The sequence below is a fragment of the Gouania willdenowi genome, chromosome 22 (genome assembly GCF_900634775.1).
Source record: "Gouania willdenowi chromosome 22, fGouWil2.1, whole genome shotgun sequence".
NCBI lineage: Eukaryota > Metazoa > Chordata > Actinopteri > Blenniiformes > Gobiesocidae > Gouania > Gouania willdenowi.
Genome location: NC_041065.1, coordinates 29,603,414 through 29,621,314, shown reverse-complemented (window position 1 = coordinate 29,621,314; position 17,901 = coordinate 29,603,414). Strand labels below are relative to the sequence as shown.

At 34.5% G+C, this 17,901-nt stretch overlaps 1 protein-coding gene across 3 annotated transcripts; it reads right to left on the bottom strand.

The window, feature by feature from the left end:
* Nucleotides 1-1,853: 1,853 nt before the first annotated feature.
* orc3 (origin recognition complex, subunit 3) lies at nucleotides 1,854-17,411 on the bottom strand. Of its 3 annotated transcripts, XM_028438975.1 has the most exons (21): nucleotides 17,259-17,393; nucleotides 16,616-16,641; nucleotides 16,307-16,358; nucleotides 16,121-16,218; nucleotides 15,330-15,468; nucleotides 15,081-15,185; nucleotides 14,003-14,148; nucleotides 12,928-13,079; nucleotides 12,686-12,845; nucleotides 11,666-11,779; nucleotides 11,467-11,600; nucleotides 11,315-11,378; nucleotides 9,261-9,377; nucleotides 9,097-9,176; nucleotides 8,073-8,206; nucleotides 6,914-7,014; nucleotides 5,645-5,742; nucleotides 3,611-3,752; nucleotides 3,403-3,519; nucleotides 2,817-2,896; nucleotides 1,854-1,990 (listed from the first exon to the last, which is right to left on the bottom strand). In XM_028438975.1, the coding sequence occupies exons 2-21, from the start codon at nucleotides 16,631-16,633 to the stop codon at nucleotides 1,885-1,887; spliced, it is 2,157 nt and encodes a 718-aa protein (XP_028294776.1). In that variant the 5' UTR covers nucleotides 16,634-16,641; nucleotides 17,259-17,393; the 3' UTR covers nucleotides 1,854-1,884. The 3 variants fall into 3 exon arrangements, with proteins under 3 accessions (XP_028294776.1, XP_028294774.1, XP_028294775.1); XM_028438973.1 differs by lacking the exon at nucleotides 16,616-16,641 and having other exon boundaries at nucleotides 17,259-17,411; XM_028438974.1 differs by lacking the exon at nucleotides 16,616-16,641 and having other exon boundaries at nucleotides 6,914-7,011; nucleotides 17,259-17,411.
* Between the last annotated feature and the right edge of the window lie 490 nt (nucleotides 17,412-17,901).

Sequence of the window (17,901 nt, the reverse complement as noted above, 5' to 3'; positions counted from 1 at the left end):
TAAACGAACGGACCCTGTATCTGTTCTGTGTGTCTATGGTTCCTTCTCCCACCTTTGGGAAAGATTCCCAGCATTCCACGCTTTGTTACATAAGAGGAAAATGTTTGCTGGATCAGTCTGTGAAGAAGGTGGAAGGAACGGCTTGGACAGAACCAGTCTGGAGTTTGTATTGAGTTCATATTATTGATTATATATTGGGGCAGGTTTGCTCCTCTTATCTTCCCTGAAACCAGTGTTTTTATTTATTTTAAGGTTTGTTATGCTGGTATCACTTTGAAACAAACTTATTAAAGGAAACACATTGTTTTAAATGATTGGAAGACTTCAATTATTTTGACTTTTAAAAATTGTCTTTTTTTTTTTTTCTTTCCCTAAATCAAGGACACACCCACATTTGAAAACAGCAGAAAATATAAAACATCTGCAGTTTAAATAAGTTCTCAAATGATTGGAGCAGACTGGCCAACTGGTGGCTAATACACAAAATGACCCCCAAAATACAAAAAAAACCAATATATAAAATGTGAAAAACAAACACATCGACTACTAGACAAACTCACAAAACAAGGTGAAAATACACAAAATGACAGACAAAACTAAAAAAAAAAAAAACTTACACAACAAATTCACATCCATTTCAAATGAACAATATTTAATATATAAACCCTGTAAATCATAGAGTAACTCCAAATTAGACAAAATAAAAAACAAAATGACAAATATAACACAATAGAACAAATTCATCAAAACTAAATTGACAAGGAAAACATTCATAAATAAGACAATACACAATATAATCTAAAGACAAAATGACTTAAATACAGACAAAAAAAAACACCCAAAGTTACTTAAATATACATCGAAAACACATCGACTAGACAAACACAAAATAAGGCAAAAGTACACAAAATGACAAAACTAGAAAAAAATCTCAAATGAACATATATATAAATCCTGAAAAACATACAAAATGACTAAATTAGACAAAACAAAATATACAAACATGCAATAACAAAATAACATATTTTACATCATGAAATAATAAACATACAGAAATTTATCAAAAACCAATTGACTAGAAAAAACATAGAAAAGTAAGGCAAAAATACACAATATGAAGACAAAATGACAAAAACACACAAAACAAAAAAAAAAAAAATAGAAATACAGAAAACAACAAATATAACATGGGGAAAAAAAACACACCACAAAATGACTTAAATATACATAAATATCTCAAAATGACTCCAAAAACACAACTACAAAAAAAAAGACAAAAACTACGTGGAACAGCATAAAACATTAAAAATCAAATGACAACAGCAAAAATACACAATTACTCAAACCACACAAAATTACAAATGCTAAAAAGAACAAAAAACACAAGACAATAAATATACACAAAATAAACAGAAAATTAAACAAAAATGACTAAATTACAAAAAAAATATTGTTCCCTGTATCAGTCTTCAGGTTAGTATTTTTAATCTAAATGCTCAGGTGGTATTTTTGATACTTTGCCCCACAAACAAAACCAAACGTGTCGCATCCCTGGATTAAAACACAAAGAAAACAGTCAGAAATAGTGATTAATTTGGTGTGTGCAATCACTCGTTTAGGAACTAAATTGAAATGTGGAGTTAAAGTGATTATTGTCATTAAATCACTACAAAAATTTTTTTTTTTAAAAAAACTGCATTTTTTATTTGGATCAAATGCATGTGAAAAAGTTAAACGTGTATCTGAAGCAGTCCAACAAGAATGAGTTATTCGATAATGATGAGAAAACATGATTTAATGGAAATACAAAAACAAAATCCAAGTGAAAACATGAAATCGCTGAAACAAAAGAGCAGATTAAAGTTTTTATTTGAAAGGTTAAACTCAGCATCCGCCCCAAGTGAGTCGAGCCACGTGATCCGTCTTTTGACGCGTGGACTTGATGAAGCCCAGGAACTCCAGCTCTGACACAGAGCGAATGAAACGTGCACTGACAAATAGGTTTAGGAAGAAAAATAGCAGTGGTTCATCAACATGTTGTCAGTGAAATCTGATTAAATACTACATATCCATCGCATATGAACAATATTCAATATATAAACCCTGAAAAACATAAAAAAGTAAGGAAAAAACATACAAAGTTACTCAAAATTAGACAAAAACAATACACACAATGATCCACAAACAAAAAACAGCAAAATTACACAAAAGTGAAAATAATATACAAAATACATAATGACAAATATGTAAAATGAAAAAAATATATAAAATGATTCAAACATACAGAAATTCATCAAAAACAAAATGACTAGAAAAAACATACAAAAATAAGACAAAAATATGCAATGTAATAAAAAACGACAAAAAATACCACAAAATGACTCAATTGTACATAAATACATCAAAAAAACAATAAATGACGAGACAACCACATAAAATGAGGTGGAAATACACAAAATGACTGAGAAAAATACACAAAATGACTGAGAAAAATACACAAAACTACAAAGAAATTACAAAAAACACAGAAAACAAGTATATAAAATGTGAAAGAAAGTGTCAAAAACACCACAAAATGACAAAAAATATACATAAATACATCAAAAACACAGAAAATGACTAAACAAATGCAAATAACATGGTGAAAAGACACAAAATGACTGAAAAAAGACAACAAACAGTCAAAATGACCACAAAAACACACAAAATGACTGGAAAAAAAAAACATGAAACAACAAAACGACCACAAAACTGGACAAAATTAAATATAAACCAGCAGAAAACCATGTACACACACTGATGTAATGGAAAGATACTGTTTGACATCATCTACTTTCCCAAAGGTGTCACAATCTGGATCTTGGCCTTCAGCTGCAGAAACCACAGTAGCATAGGCCTGGAAACAGGAACCACTGCTTTAAAAACATGCTTCTGCTGCAGAACCGCTCTACATTTAAAAAGTCATAATAAAGTTAAAAAGAAAATTACATGACATTACTCCAAAAACACACAAAAAGACTAAAAAATACAGAAAATTAAAACAAATAGACATAAATACATCAAAAACACACAAAACTACCAAAAAATGACAAAAAAATACACAAAATAGCAGAAAATATAAAAAATCTGCAGTTTAAATAAATTAATTCAAATTATTGGAGCAGACTGGCCAAAAGAAAAGCACATTATTCACAGCCACATTACAACTATGTCACACAAAAATACACAAAATTATTAAAAAAACACAAAATAGCAACAACAAAAAAATACACAGAAAATAAATAATAAATACATCAAAAAATCACAAAAAATGACTAAAACATACAGAAAACAGCAGAAAAACAATTAAAAATCTGCAGTTTAAATAATTAATTGGAGCACATTTTACATTATAAGACTCACTTCCAGCCAGTCGTACAGGTTGATCAGTCGACCACATTCCAGATGCAGCTTGTAAGCGATACAGATGTCAGGAGCAGAATTGGAAACGGTCCCATCCTCATTTTTCAGGCTCTCATTCTAAAGTTTAACAGTTCACACATATTACTTATTAATTACTTCTAAACTGTAGAAGCAAAGGAAAGGTGTGAGTTGTCTGGTCTTTTCTGACCTGAAGGTAGAAGCAGGGGCTGCTGAGGGCAGTCTGGATGGAGGTACGAGGTGTAGCGTTGAGGTGGCGCCTCACGGTGGCTGATGAGCTGTAGTAGCAGACTTCATAGAGCGTCTGGGACTCTGGTGGGGGGAGGTGACACCTGCACGGAGAGAGTCTTTCAATCTTTTTATAACACAATGTTAAACTAGGGATGTCGCTTTAACGCGTTCATTACGATTAAATAAGAAAGTGTCCGGACGTACGTTAAACGTAGCCGTCGTCCCTGGGACTATAGCTACGTTTCCGGAGCGTCTAAGGTGCTGCATTAACCGCCAATATGGGTTTCGCTAACATGGGTTCGAATCCCACAATTGACAATTTTTTAGGGTTAGGGATAGAGTTAAGTTAGGATTAGAGTTAGGGATATAGGTACAGTTACAGATAGAGTTATGGATAGGGATAGTTACAGTTAGGGCTAAAATATAAGGGTTAGCAGGGTAGCTAAAAGTAAGTCACACGGCGCACCTATCACGTGACCTAAACTGGCCAAAGGGGGCGCTGCGTATCCACAGAGTGGCAGACTAGCCGCGGCCATTAAATAGTCACAGGAAAAAATAACGCGCTAAAACAAGTTGATCACTTTTGTTAGCACTCCAAACAGCATGGAACCAGCACTTTCTTGGCATTGTAGGGTCGAAAGCAGTGGTCGGGGTTAGTAACCCAAGGTCCCATATCCCAATGTTGGGGATTAGGGATTGATTCGAGCAAATCTGGGTCAAATTGGTGGAAAAAAAGCTGAGATATTGCATTTAAAAATGCTTTAGCATTAGCATGAACCTAACAATAGCATTAACCTAACAATAACATGGTGCTAACATTAGCATTAGCTAGCAATTGCATGAATCTAACATTAACATTACTGTAAGATTAGCTTTAGCCTAGCAATAACATAGTGCTAACATTAGCTAGCAATAGCATAAACATTAATGTAACATTAGCATTAGCCTAGCAATAACATTAACCTACCAATAACATTTACCTAGCATTAGCATTAGGCAAACATTAGCATTAACCTAGCAATTGCATTCACCTAGCATTACCCAAACGTTAGCATTTACCTAGCATTGGGAGAACATTAGCATTAACCTAGCAACAGCATTAACATAGCAATAACCTAGCATTAGCCTAGCAATAACCTAGCATTAGCCTAGCAATAACCAAGCATTAGCTTAGCAATAGCAATGCTATTGCAGTAGAACAAGGAAAAAACCAGTAAAACCATTTAGGGTGTTTACACTGTGGTATTAGTTAAAAACCCAGTATAAAGTGAAAACCAGTTCCACATCAATCACAGTGAATTTGATGTTAATCTATTGAAAAATAGTCAAGATAAGTGCAAAAAAACTTCAATGCTAAACATGTAGCAGCTAGCACAAACAGTTAGCGAGGACACTCAGTGCTAACTGCTACATGCTACGAGCAGGCCGTGTCTGACAATTGAACAAACTCACTGGATAAATATTATTATCGAAAGGAGGGGAAAAAAACAATAAGTTCGGTGTCAGAAAAGTGTTTTTACGGTTTCTGATGTGCTAACTTATAGCGCTACATATGACGTTTGACTTCATTTGTATTTTCTATTATTTGGAGATTGACTAAAATATAAATCATTATGACACGTAGCCTGTGAGACTCAAATACAGAGGAATGTAAATGTTTACGCCTGCATCTGTTCATGTCTATTAAAAACAATAAATGACTTTATAAAGACACTTTGTTATATATCAATGTTTTGATCGGCCACAATAATGTATTTTAAATTAAAATACCTGAAGTTAAGGTTGTTTCTCAGCACTTTTTAGGTGCGATTAAAACATTTTTTTTTTAATCTCTAGACAGCACTATGTTAAACATCACATTTTCTTTAATCACTGTACTTGCTGTTGTTGTCTTTAAGCTGTAAAGTGTCTTTGAGTCTCTGGAAAAGCACTTTTAAATCAAATGTATTATTATTATTATCATCGTCCACAGAATAAAGTTATTTTCTCGTACGTCACTAAACCGTCGATAAACTCAACGACTTCGTTCCTCAGAAGCTCAAACGGACTTTTCTTCTTGGATCTCCGAGACTCGTTCATCTCCAGCAGCGTCTGTGTCAACACAAAACAACAGGGATGGAGTCAATTGCATTTTCAATTACCCATGTTCAATTGTAATTCAAGTGAGGTTTTTTCCTCAATTACAATTATTTTTTATTCTCAGAAAGTCAATTCAAATTATGTTCTCAATTACAATGACTGAGCCTGAAATAAGTAACCTAATAAAAGTTAACCTTCCTCTTGTGTTAGCTTTCTGTTAGCATCTCTTATGATAACAGGTCCTAAATCAGCCTAAAACAAATATCGATCATCTATTTTCTTTCCTATCTATTGGTTACCTTGTTAGGCTTCCTAATCAATGGAAATATAGGTTTTAATATTTTTAATATGAGCCTTTTTTGTGTCAGTATATCTCTAGTTTTTTTTTTTTTTTTTAGATAGACAGAGGAGGAGCAGTAGTTGTAGTCTGTAGCACCAACCTTGTTTTTTCTTTATTATTTGTTTCTGTACATTCTAGTCTCATATATTCTGTATTTATATATTATTCCAATTCTGTTTGCTGCTTTTCATTTATTTCTGTAATACTTCTGGAATTGTGATTTCCCTGACAAAGCCTTCCCAAGGGATTAATAAAGTCTATCTAATCTAATCTAATCGGTAAAATGTGGGAAAGCTCGATATGAAACATATTTTAATAATTGTTAACTACTATGTGTAGAACTGTACATAGAACTGCAACATGGTTCCCCAGTTTCGCGTTAAATTATAATTGACAATTTTTATAGAATTTTCATGGCAATTACAATTACAAAGTCAATTTTCTGAACTCAATTATAATCTAATAATTCAGAATTCTACAGAATTTTGTAGAAGTTCCACAGTGATGATGTTATCAGTCCAAACTGGGAGCCAATACAATTTTCAAGGGGGCGCTATTGAGTCATTTTGCCGATCACATGTGCAATTCTCCAAAAATATCACATTTTTCGCCAGTCCTCATATGCATACAAATTTTCATGAGTTTTTGAACGTGTTTAGGCCCTCAAATATGCAATCATATCCTCTATAAGAAAAATAATAATAAAAACGAGGTGCATTACAATAGGGTCTCGGGCCCTAATTATGCCAAAATAGTAACTAATCATCAATTACACGATTACAATTATTAAAGACCTGAGAAGTTCCTTAGAAGAAAAACTGAACATGCGTTTTTGTGACGAACCTTCTGCAGCTGGAACAGATCGGTTTTCTTTTGTTGTTGCAGATTTCTGATTGGAGACGTAACGCTCTCTGGTTCCTCCTGGACTGTTTCAGGCACCGCTGCTGGAAAAAAAACACAAACTCCACCTTTAGAGCAGTGGTTCTCAACCCTGTGTTCAACCACTGTAGCTGAAGGTGGTTGAACACAGACATGAACATTGAAAAACAGTCATGTGTAGACAGGACCATCTATAAGGGGGAATAAAGGGGAGAAATGTTTGGGGTCCATCCATAAAGTCAGCAAAATGATGGTCCATTGTTCTATGAATCTGTGATAATCACATTTATCTATTTATCTGAATAATATCCACTGTTCAATCCTGAATGTGGTTAAATTGCCCAAAATAAGCATGAAATATTGTAAAAAAAAAAAAAAAAAAAAAAAAAAGGTTCAAAGTGACAACATATGTAACATTAGGTGGGAAAAGTGGTAGAAATGTCTTGAAAGTGGAAAACGTGCAGAAAATGCATTGAAATTTGATGGAATAGTGGCAGAAATGGGAGTAATGTAGCAAAAATGGATTAAAAAAAGCAACATTTCAAAAACCACAGAAACTGGTTAAAAGTAGCAAATTAGAGTGGCCAAAAACAGACAGAAATAGTGGTAGAAAGGATTCAAAGTGTCATAATTAGAACAATTAGTGGGAAAAATTCATTTAAATTGGCAAATAATGCACCTGACAAATTGTGAATGTGGTTAAATTGTCCAAAATTTGCATGAAATATGGTGAAAAGAGATTAAAAGTGACAATAATGGGTCAACATGTGCAACAAAAGGTTAAAAAAAAAGTGTAAATAGGTAAATAGGTTAAAAAGAAAAATCAGCAGAAAATACAATTAAATGTGATGGAGAAGTGGCAGAAATGTAGAAAAAATGCTTTAAAGAAGCAAAAATATGGCAAGAAAAAGTGATGAAAATAGGTTAAAATATAGAAAGTATGGTGTAGTGGCAGAAAAAGGGTAAAAATAAGCAAAATAGGGCTCAAATTGTTCAGAAAATATTCTGTTTCTTGAAGGGATCTGGTGACCCCAAGGTTGAGAACCCCTGCTTTAGAGGAAGATGTTGAAGATGAAACCTGCTGCTGAACGCACAAAAACTAGCTTAATTTTCTCCAACTTACCATCTAAGTGCTTAAATTTAGCCAACAGTTCGTCCAGCTCAGTGAAGGCTTTCTTCATCTTCTTCGACTTGGCAGACGAAAGAATCTCTGAACACTTCCTCAGTGAAGTGATGAGCTCGTCTTTTGCCAGCATTCTACAGAAAAAAAACACAGGATTCCACTCGGCTACAGCTTGAACAAGCAAACTCCACCTTTAGAGCAGTTGTTTTTAGTTTAAAGTCTACCTGTAGTGGAAACATATATAACAATGTGTTTAATGTATTACCAATAAACAAAAACATGCATACCTTTTTTCTAAACACATTAAAAGGACTTTTTTAGAATGATTTTATACCGTGTGGCATAAACTATGGAGAGCCGCCATTTTGGACAGGATATGACACACGTTCGTTGATTCCTGTTAGCTGTTGCTAGGCAACAGTGTTCCGTTGGTCTACAGGTCGCCTGAAAAGTCTAGTAATTGATAAAAAAAATATACCAATTAATTTTTTATGAAAAAATATTTTTCTCAAAATTAAAACACAATCTTAAACAACTTAATTCTATATTTTCCCTTTCTCAAATATAAATCAAAAATATTTACAATATAACACACATTTATATATATTTTTATACAATAAGTAAGTATTTGTATAGTGCTTCTCACAGATAGTAATCACAAATTGCTTCACAGTAGTAAAATAAATTAAATAGAGCAGTATTAGAGCATGTAATCAATAATGAATATAATAATAAATAATGCTATAATAATAAATAATATATTTTTTTTAATTTTAATTACTAATCCTGGCTACTCGATCAATTTCATCGCAATTAATAGCCATATTTTTGCACTTCCAAACACCCAACTACTCAGCCATGGCTCGTTTCTGCTGGTAACAACAGCTCCGTCTGTATAAAATCATTCTAAAAAGTCATTTATCAAAAGGTGCGCATATTTTGATTATTGGTAATAAATTAAACACATTTTTGTCATATACATTTAAATTGATTAACAATACTCGATTAATCCCGCTTCACTTACTTGAGAAGCTTCATCGCTGACTGGTAGTCCTCGTTCTCCCACACATTCTTCTCCAGACATATTAAATGAAGCTCCCGAATCTAACAGAAACATGCATTTGTTAAAACAAATTAGTTGCCATTAAAATAAGAACTTTTTTGCCCTATTAACCAGTGAGCTCTCACCTGTTTTCCCAGTGGATAACGAGGCAACAATGAGGTCAGCGTGTGGAGGCACCTCAGAACGGGATAATAGCTCTTGTGGTATTTACGAAGGTCTTTGATCAGTTTCTGACACGCCTCCTAAAATACACCAAAAAAAAAATGATATACTGTATATATATATATATTATACAGTACAAATCCAGTTTTTAGTCACAATCATATAAACGAGTTGTCAGAATAGGAAAATCTCTTTAGCAGGGATGGGCAACTCTATAACAGCGGGGGCCACAAATATGTATTTGTATCAGATCCGAGGGCCACATGATCAATATTTATGTCAACATTTAGAATAATGACCAATCAGAGCATCAACAAGTTTGGCTGTGGTTATGATGTTTTGTGTGTTCTTGTTGTAATTTGTGTGCGTTTTTCTGTCATTTTGTGTAATTTCTTTTTCAGCTTGTGTGTCTTTGGTGCTATTCTGGAATGTGTTGTTTTGTGTGTTTTTGTAGTCATTTTGTTTGTTTAAGTGGTTGTTGTGTCTGTCTTTGCTGTCATTTTTCTGTTTTACGAGTCATTTTGTGTATTTTGTTGTACGAATTCGCGTACTTTGTGCATTATGTTGGGCTTCATATTCCTTCCAACTTCTTGAATTACAATTTTTGGGGATTTTGTTTGGGGACCACAAAAACACCTCGGGCCCCCAGGCCGCCAGTTGCCCATGTCTGCTCTTTCGTGTTGATCTCAAAACAAAAACAAGTGCTAACTATTAAGGCTCAAACATATTCAGGCGGACTCCGTGCACAACGGACTGCCAGCGCTCCTACAACCTTGTATACACAAGCGGACTTGGAGCGAAACGTGTGAAATTTCCTTAAACTCCTACATTTCCCAGAATCCTTCCCCCACAATCCTACTGTTCCCACAATCCTTTGTTATGACTGTCACTACCGAATCCTTTCAGATCCTTTCAAAGCATGTGCTAAACGCGCCTCCATCCGGTCGGCCTATTTTAGTACATGTACTATTTAAAAGCTTGAAACCCTGAAATAAAAAAATAAAAAAATAAAAAAATGTAATTTATGTTTTGAGTGAATTCCGATTTATTTTGGTTTTTATCTTATTTTCTGTTTGGTTTTTGATTGCCAATGTTGTGTATTGTATTTTTATCTATTTTTTTTTCCAGTCATATTTAAATGTGTTCGCTGCAGTGATGTACACCTGAGTATGTTTGAGCCTTTACTCTGACCATGACTTGTTTATCAAACCATCACAAACATTCACTTTAGAAAAAAATGACATTAAAACACTTTAATATGATCACTTTTAAAGATTTAAAGATTTTTGTCGTATACGCTTTTTTTTAAAGTGACAAAAACTAAATTATGATTATTTAATAATAATGCAAGAGAACAAAAACAATATCTAAATATGTTTATATTTTCGTCAAGTCATTAAAACGAAGCTACAATTTTGTCACATTGGGAAAAAATGACACCAGAACTAATTTGATCAATTGTCTGTGTTTTAACCAACATTAATATCAACCAATAACAGTTTGATCAATTGAATATTGAAAAAAAAAAGCAAAAACTAAAGTCGACTACATCTGTTACAGATGTAGTCAACTAAAATCGTAATGTCATTTTGTTGACTAAAACTAGACTAAAAGTGAATTACTGTAGTCCTGATGGCTAAATTTTGACAAAAACTAAGTTGCATATTAGTCACAAGACTATGACTAAAACTTAATAAAAATGAACACTGGTTGACGTGAGTGTGGAGACGTGCACGGGGATTAGTTGACAACAGGAAATGCATTTCAAACCAACTTAATGTTAAACTCAGGCATTGTTCTGATGAAGCTAAAAGACAAAGAAACTCTTCTTCTGGGAGGTTAAAAATGGTATTTAGCAACGCCCTGTATTTACCTTCACTGTTTGTCAGTAGGTTGCCAGGTAGAGCTGCATTTAGTAGAAAATTTATGCTAAGTATATATTCAAAAAAATACTTTTTAAAAGGAATAACAGCTCATTCTCATGTTCGTTAGTGTCATTCGAGGCTATAAAAAGTACCTTTAAATGATCGTCGTCTGTCATCAGCTTCACCTGTTCTCCTGCTTCCTGTTTCTCCACAAACCTAAAAAAAAAAATAACCACATATTATAAATACATAAAAACAACAACCTTTCACAAACACAAGCTACTGATTTCTACTGTTTGATCACCGTATGAATGAGGGAAGCTGCCTGACCGTCTCCAAGTCCCGCCCACTAAGCAGTGTGACGTTAAGCAAGGCTTCTTTCTTTTTACAGCACAGGATGCTCAGAGGCTGGGAGTGAAAGTGTTCCAGCAAAGCGAGCTAAAGACGGATAGGCACAGGTTTAACTGCAGCATGTGGACAAATGACGGACGTCTGATTCTTACCTGAAGGCCTTTGATGAAGTTTCTAACGGAGAAATCGTGGTAGAGGAAGATGCTGATCAGAACCTGCATCACTTTACCGTTGAGCTTGAACGGAAACTGAGCCGTAAGGATTAACTAAAAAAAAAAAAGGTCATTTATTTACACCTAAATCTGAGGAAAAAAAACACATTTTTCATTTATTTTAAACATAAAATCTGCTTTTAGTGGGGTTTAAAATTATACTTTTGCAATTTAAGTTTCCTACTTGTAAGAGGAAAAAGTACACAATCTAGCTTAATTAACTCAATAATTAATATTATAATTCATCTAACCTTAAGGATATATTATTCTCTGATTTTCCAGGTTTTTTATTCACTCTGAGTTTTGTTTTAAGAAAGAGGACTCGTAAAGACCCCAGGCATCTATTTATTGTATTATTTTATCTGTCAAATTAGTGTTGTATACCACCCTTTGTAAACATTGTGTGATTGTTCCAACCAAAATTGAGAAAAATAAAGAATTAAAAAAAAAAAAATAATAATAATAATGTAATTAATCTAATTTGTCTCAGTTTAGTCTTTTTTTGTTGTTGTTTTTGTTGACTATATATATATAAAATTTGTGTTACTTTGCTGTTGAACAGAAAATGCCAGAGTAAAGACAGGAGTTAAAACCAAGCATTTGTTGTATTTTATATAAAATAATGTTCAAGGCAGTGGTTCCCAAACTGGGGGGCACACGATATGACGGAGGGGCGCCAAAAGATGTCGTAAAAAGATTGCACTACATGTAGTGTTTACCTTCAACAGCATGTGCAGACAAAGTTGAAAAAAATTGAAAATGTTATTTATTTGCACTTTATTAATAAAGAGCTTTATTGCTGATTTTTTATGATATTTGAAGAGGAAAAGTCCAATTTTATTTTATTTTTTTCAGAACAGGTCACATTTTTTATACCAGTTTTTGTTGCAACTGGTTGAGGGCATTAGTCCTCATTCAGATTAAAAATGAAACAAAGAGGTTGGAGCTGGTCACTGCTACCTTATCGATGACCGTGGCCAGGTGTTGCGTGCACGACAACGACTGGAAAAGCTCGATGCACAGCAGAGACGACACGGAGTGCGGCAGCATGTGCTGAACGGTGCTGGGTGACGTTGCGATGCCGAAGATGAACATCAGAGGAAGTCGATCGATGTAACGACTGTTGAATCACATCAAACCAACATTTTACAGCTTAATTCAAGACTAATCACATTGATTGATCGATTGATTGATTGATTTACCTGCAGATTGAAATAAAGTCTTGAAGAACCCTGGGATTAAAACCTTCCAGATCTTTAAAAATTATCACTACGGGCGGCGTCTGATGATGATGATGATGCTCGTCTTCGTCTTGAACGTTGCGCTTCTTTCCAGGAGTAGCGCTGCTGGATTTCTGAAATACAAATCATATGTCTTTGCTGATTATGAGGCGTATTGATCGACTTTAACATTCATTCAGCGACTTTGTTTGTTGAACTAGAAAAACATTTGGCATTCTTGTCAAACCTACGTCTGCCTGGACACAGGAAGTTAGCAGAACAAGCTCACAAACATCTAATAAATGACTGTAAATCTGGACTTCGGTTTTAATTTGATCATTGCTCAAATAGTATTGCAGAATAGAAGACTAAAATAAAGTTTCCAATTTGCTAGTATGGTTACGTCCAGGTAAACTGATCAGACTGAACCTCATTTATCAACTTTACGTGAAAACGGGTGCAAATGTGAGTGAACATTTGGTCGTACGACAGTACCAACGTGTGATTCATGAGACATTCGTATCTGACCAATTCCAGCAAACCAATGATCAGGTGTTGATAAATGCAGCGGCTGAATTCGATCGTCATTAACATGTTCCGCCCTCCTGTTTTGGAAGCCCCGCCCACTGAGGTCAAACAAGAAAAGAAACTTTTCCAAGATGAAAATCGGCATCTTCATATAAGAGGTGGAGCAAACCAAAGATGTGCTTTTTGACGGTGTAAAAACTGGAATTTAAGCACATTTCGACGCTCTGTGGAAGAGAATCTACTACTGAGCAGGTGAAGTCTGCCCCCCTGTGTGCACTGAAAACAACTACACAACAGAGATCCTGGGAAACACACTGTCGTGCATTTGTACAAGTTTAAGGTACACTTTACATTTAAAAGCATAAATGGCTTACGTACACCAGGTCAGATCTGACATGAGATCTGATCGTAGCGTACGCTCACGTCAGAAGTAATAAATACCGAAGCTTGTGTGAATTTGGTCGAACGCTCAGATCAGAATGTACGAACGGTTGATAAATGAGGGCCACTATCTGTTGTGAAGCGTCACCTTTGTTTTAGCCGTGTACCAGTCACTGAGTGTGCTGAGAGAGCAGTGCACGCTCCTGGGGTTCTGCTCCATCTCTTCCTCATCATCATCATCCACAGCCACATCCATCAACCCCTCCAGGACCCGCTTCAATAGATGCTTTAAAACTGAAGTAAAAGTTAACAATAAACACCTATAATCTAAGAGTATGAAGTCATTTCTGATAAGTGCAATCATCTAAACCAGGGGTTCTCAACCTTGGGGTCAGGACCGAATTTGGGGTTACGAGACACTGGGAGGGGTGTCGCCAGATGCCATCAAGAAACTGAGAATATTTTTTTAACAATTTGAGCACATTTTTTTGCTTATATTGACCCTTTTTCTACAACTACACCAAACTTTCCAGATCTTAACCTATTTTTATAACTTTTTCTCACCATACTTTTGCTCTTTTTAATGCATTTTTGCTACATTTTTCCCCATTTCTGCCACTTCTCTATCAAACTTTCATGACATTTTCTAACCTTATAAACCCTTTCCACCTATTGTCACATATGTTGACCAATTATTGTCCCTTTTAACCTCTTTCCACCATATTTAATGCTTAGTTTTGCCAATTTACCAACATTCACCATTTGTCATGCTCATTATTTGCCAATTTAAACAAATAGTTCCAATATTGACACTTTGAACCCTCTTTACCACTTTTTCTGTCTGTTTTCGGCCACTCTAATTTACAACTTTTAACCAATTTCTGTGGTTTTTAAAATCCCATTTCACCACCTGTTCCACCATTTTTAATCACTTTTAACCCATTTTAAAACAAGGATTTACATCTTTCAGATGACTATATACTATGGACCAAATAATAACAACTTCCTGGATAACAGTGGATATTATTCAGATAAATAAATAAATGTGGTTATCATAGATTCATAGAACAACGGACCATCATTTTTATGACTTTATGGATGGGCCCCAAAAATCTCTCCCCTTTATTCCTCCTTATAGATGCCCCCAGTCTCTGGCACCTTTATTTTGGGGGGTCGTGGGCTATGAAGGTTGAGAATCCCTGATCTAAACGGTTGGAATCTCTAACCTCCACACTCTTTTGCCTGCACAGAGACCACGTGAGGGGTGACGGAGTGCTTGAGGAGGTCAAACAGACTTTGGAAAGTCATGTCGTGATCCGGGACATTCACGCCTGAAAAGGAAACCACACACAGGGTAAGAAACCACAGTTTGAGACACATTTTTCTCCATAAATAATGCAAATATACGTCTAATAATTGTGTGGGACTGTAGTCAACAGGATAAGTCTGTTATTTGATGTTTTCACAAAGCTTACCAAGCACCAGAGCAGCTGTGGGAATCTCATTGGCCCTCATTTTGGACGCCCAATCACAGTGCTGTCGAGTGGTCGAGCATTTTTTGGCAAAGTCCAATAAGCTGTCCAAGATTTTTTTGTTCAGTTCCTCCTGTAAAACCTCCAAAAGAACATAAATCCATGTTATATTCTTAGATTTAGGCTCAAATATATCGTAAGTACACAAGTTTATTTAAAGAAACCACAACATTACTATATACTGCTGTAATAAGCACTAAACTCATTTTAGTGCAGGGGCCAAACATGGACTAGTATAATCTCAAATGGGCTGCAGATTTAAGACGGGAAAACAAGCAATTATAACATTAATGTGTCCTCGTTTGCAGTTCCAGGTAGAAATGATATGACAATATCTAATTAATACGTGACGGATATCAGTCCACTTCACCATTTGCTTGATTTTGTGACCAATTTTTCTCAATCATTTTGTGGAAAAATATGGGAAAAACTGGAGAAATTTGGAAAAATTGAAACATCTTTCAACAATTTGAGATCATTTTGACTGCCGTCATGTGATGCAAGCACGGGAAAACTGTGAGCTTTACAAATATTGTAGATATTGATTGAATTTGCATAATTCTACAACTGATTTTTATTTTTTACTTTTTCCTGCGGGCCAAATTGGATGTTCTGAAGGGCCGGATTTGGCCCACGGGCCTTGACTTTTATATGAAATAATTTGACATTTATTTACCATTTGCATGAGCTTTATCCAGAGTTTGTAACTATGAACACACAGGGTGTCGTCTCACCTCGGTCTCAGCCTTTATCTTGTTCCACAGATCTTCACAGAGCTTGAAGCGCCTTTCGCTGCTTTCACGACCCTCACAGTCACGTGTAAAATAATGCTCTGTGAAAACAAAAGAAGAAGAAGAAAAAAAATAATCATTATTTGAGTGACGACGGCTTTTTATTTTCAACATTTACACACGTCTCACCCAGACTGCGTGTCTTTCTCTTCTTTGAGCTGGGCTTAAAAACAAAGCAACCCTGGAAGAATGAATGCACACAGGTCAGACAGTGTTCTAATTCCAATAGTTACCTTGTACATTTTGTACATTAAAATTTAGATTACACTGCATTAAAAGAGCCTAGAAGCAAATAAATTATCTGTCATTAATGTAAAAAATAAATAAATAACTAAATAATCCTCATGTTTAATTGCTACAGTCAGTCCAAAACAACATGAGTTCATAAATAATAAGGGAATATAACGGATGAGTGCTTAATCTGGTGTATTTACGTACTTGTTCGTTCAATATCATGCAGCGTCCTATTGAAAAATAAATACAAAATTAATCAATAAACAAAAAATAAATTAAACAGGAAACCATGAAAGCCAATTTCCGCTGGTAAAAAAAAAAAAAAAAAAAAAAGTAGTAAAATTATAACGAAAAAAAATATGTAATTATGAAATACTGAGTCATACTTATAATAGTATCTCATAATCATGACTTAAGAATATTTATTATTATTATACTTTTCATAGTTCGTTTTTTTAATAGTCAATAATGGGCTTCCATAGGAAACAAGATATGCATAAAAAAATTATTGTAGTCCTCTATGTATTTAGCTGATTTACAGAAAAACTAAAATATTCCCATGGTTATTCCACGCCAAATTAGGCTTTTTTTCCCCTATGAGCATTTAAATGTATGGCATCTTATTAAATCAAGTTTTTTGGCTTGACAATCTATTGTTTGCTTGGTTTTAATACGGATAGCACTCATTTACGGCCAAGTCTAAACGTAAATCAGAGATCTCTGAGAAAAACCAGCAGTAAATAGGTCATCAAATAACACGTTAACCAGTGAAAGCAGAACCCCACGCAGTTACCAGCTCCGAAAAGCACGTATCAGTCTTATATGCTAAGTAAAGTCGGCTCCTTACCTTTGAAACAGATGAAGTAGACATCTCTGAAGCACTTACATAAACAGTTAGTTGACGGACTATTTTCAATATCTGTACTTTTTAAACAGCAGCTAAAAAGAGAAGAGATACAATGACCCGAAGGTGCTGCAAAAACAATGTACTTCCCGCCAGTGTGACGTCACCGGAAGAGGCTATGTTCAACCACGTATTCTCCTGTGTCATTAACAATTAAAAGTTAAACTAACTGTAGCAGAAATTTAACCGAATTTAGTTAAAACAAGATATTTGTGTTCGCCGCCGGCTCCAAATACGAAATAAATTATTTTTAAAGTGATAAATATTCAGCTTCAGCGATCCTTATTTCACGGCTCATCCACACTACAATATTTATCGTCTGTAATGGCTATTCGGTTTAAAAATATGGATTCAATTTTTTTTTTTATACCAAATGTGAATTCTAAAAAATAAATCTAAAGTTCACATTTTCTGAATGAGTTGATTTATTATTAATAATAATCTTACATTTGTCCAATCTAAACCTGCTGTTAAAATTTCCCATATAATTGGCAATTTGTCTTTTCAGTGTTGATCATTATTTGTATATTGTATTAATGTGGTTATTTGTTTTTTTTTTTCAGATCAGTAATCTTAATAAATGCAC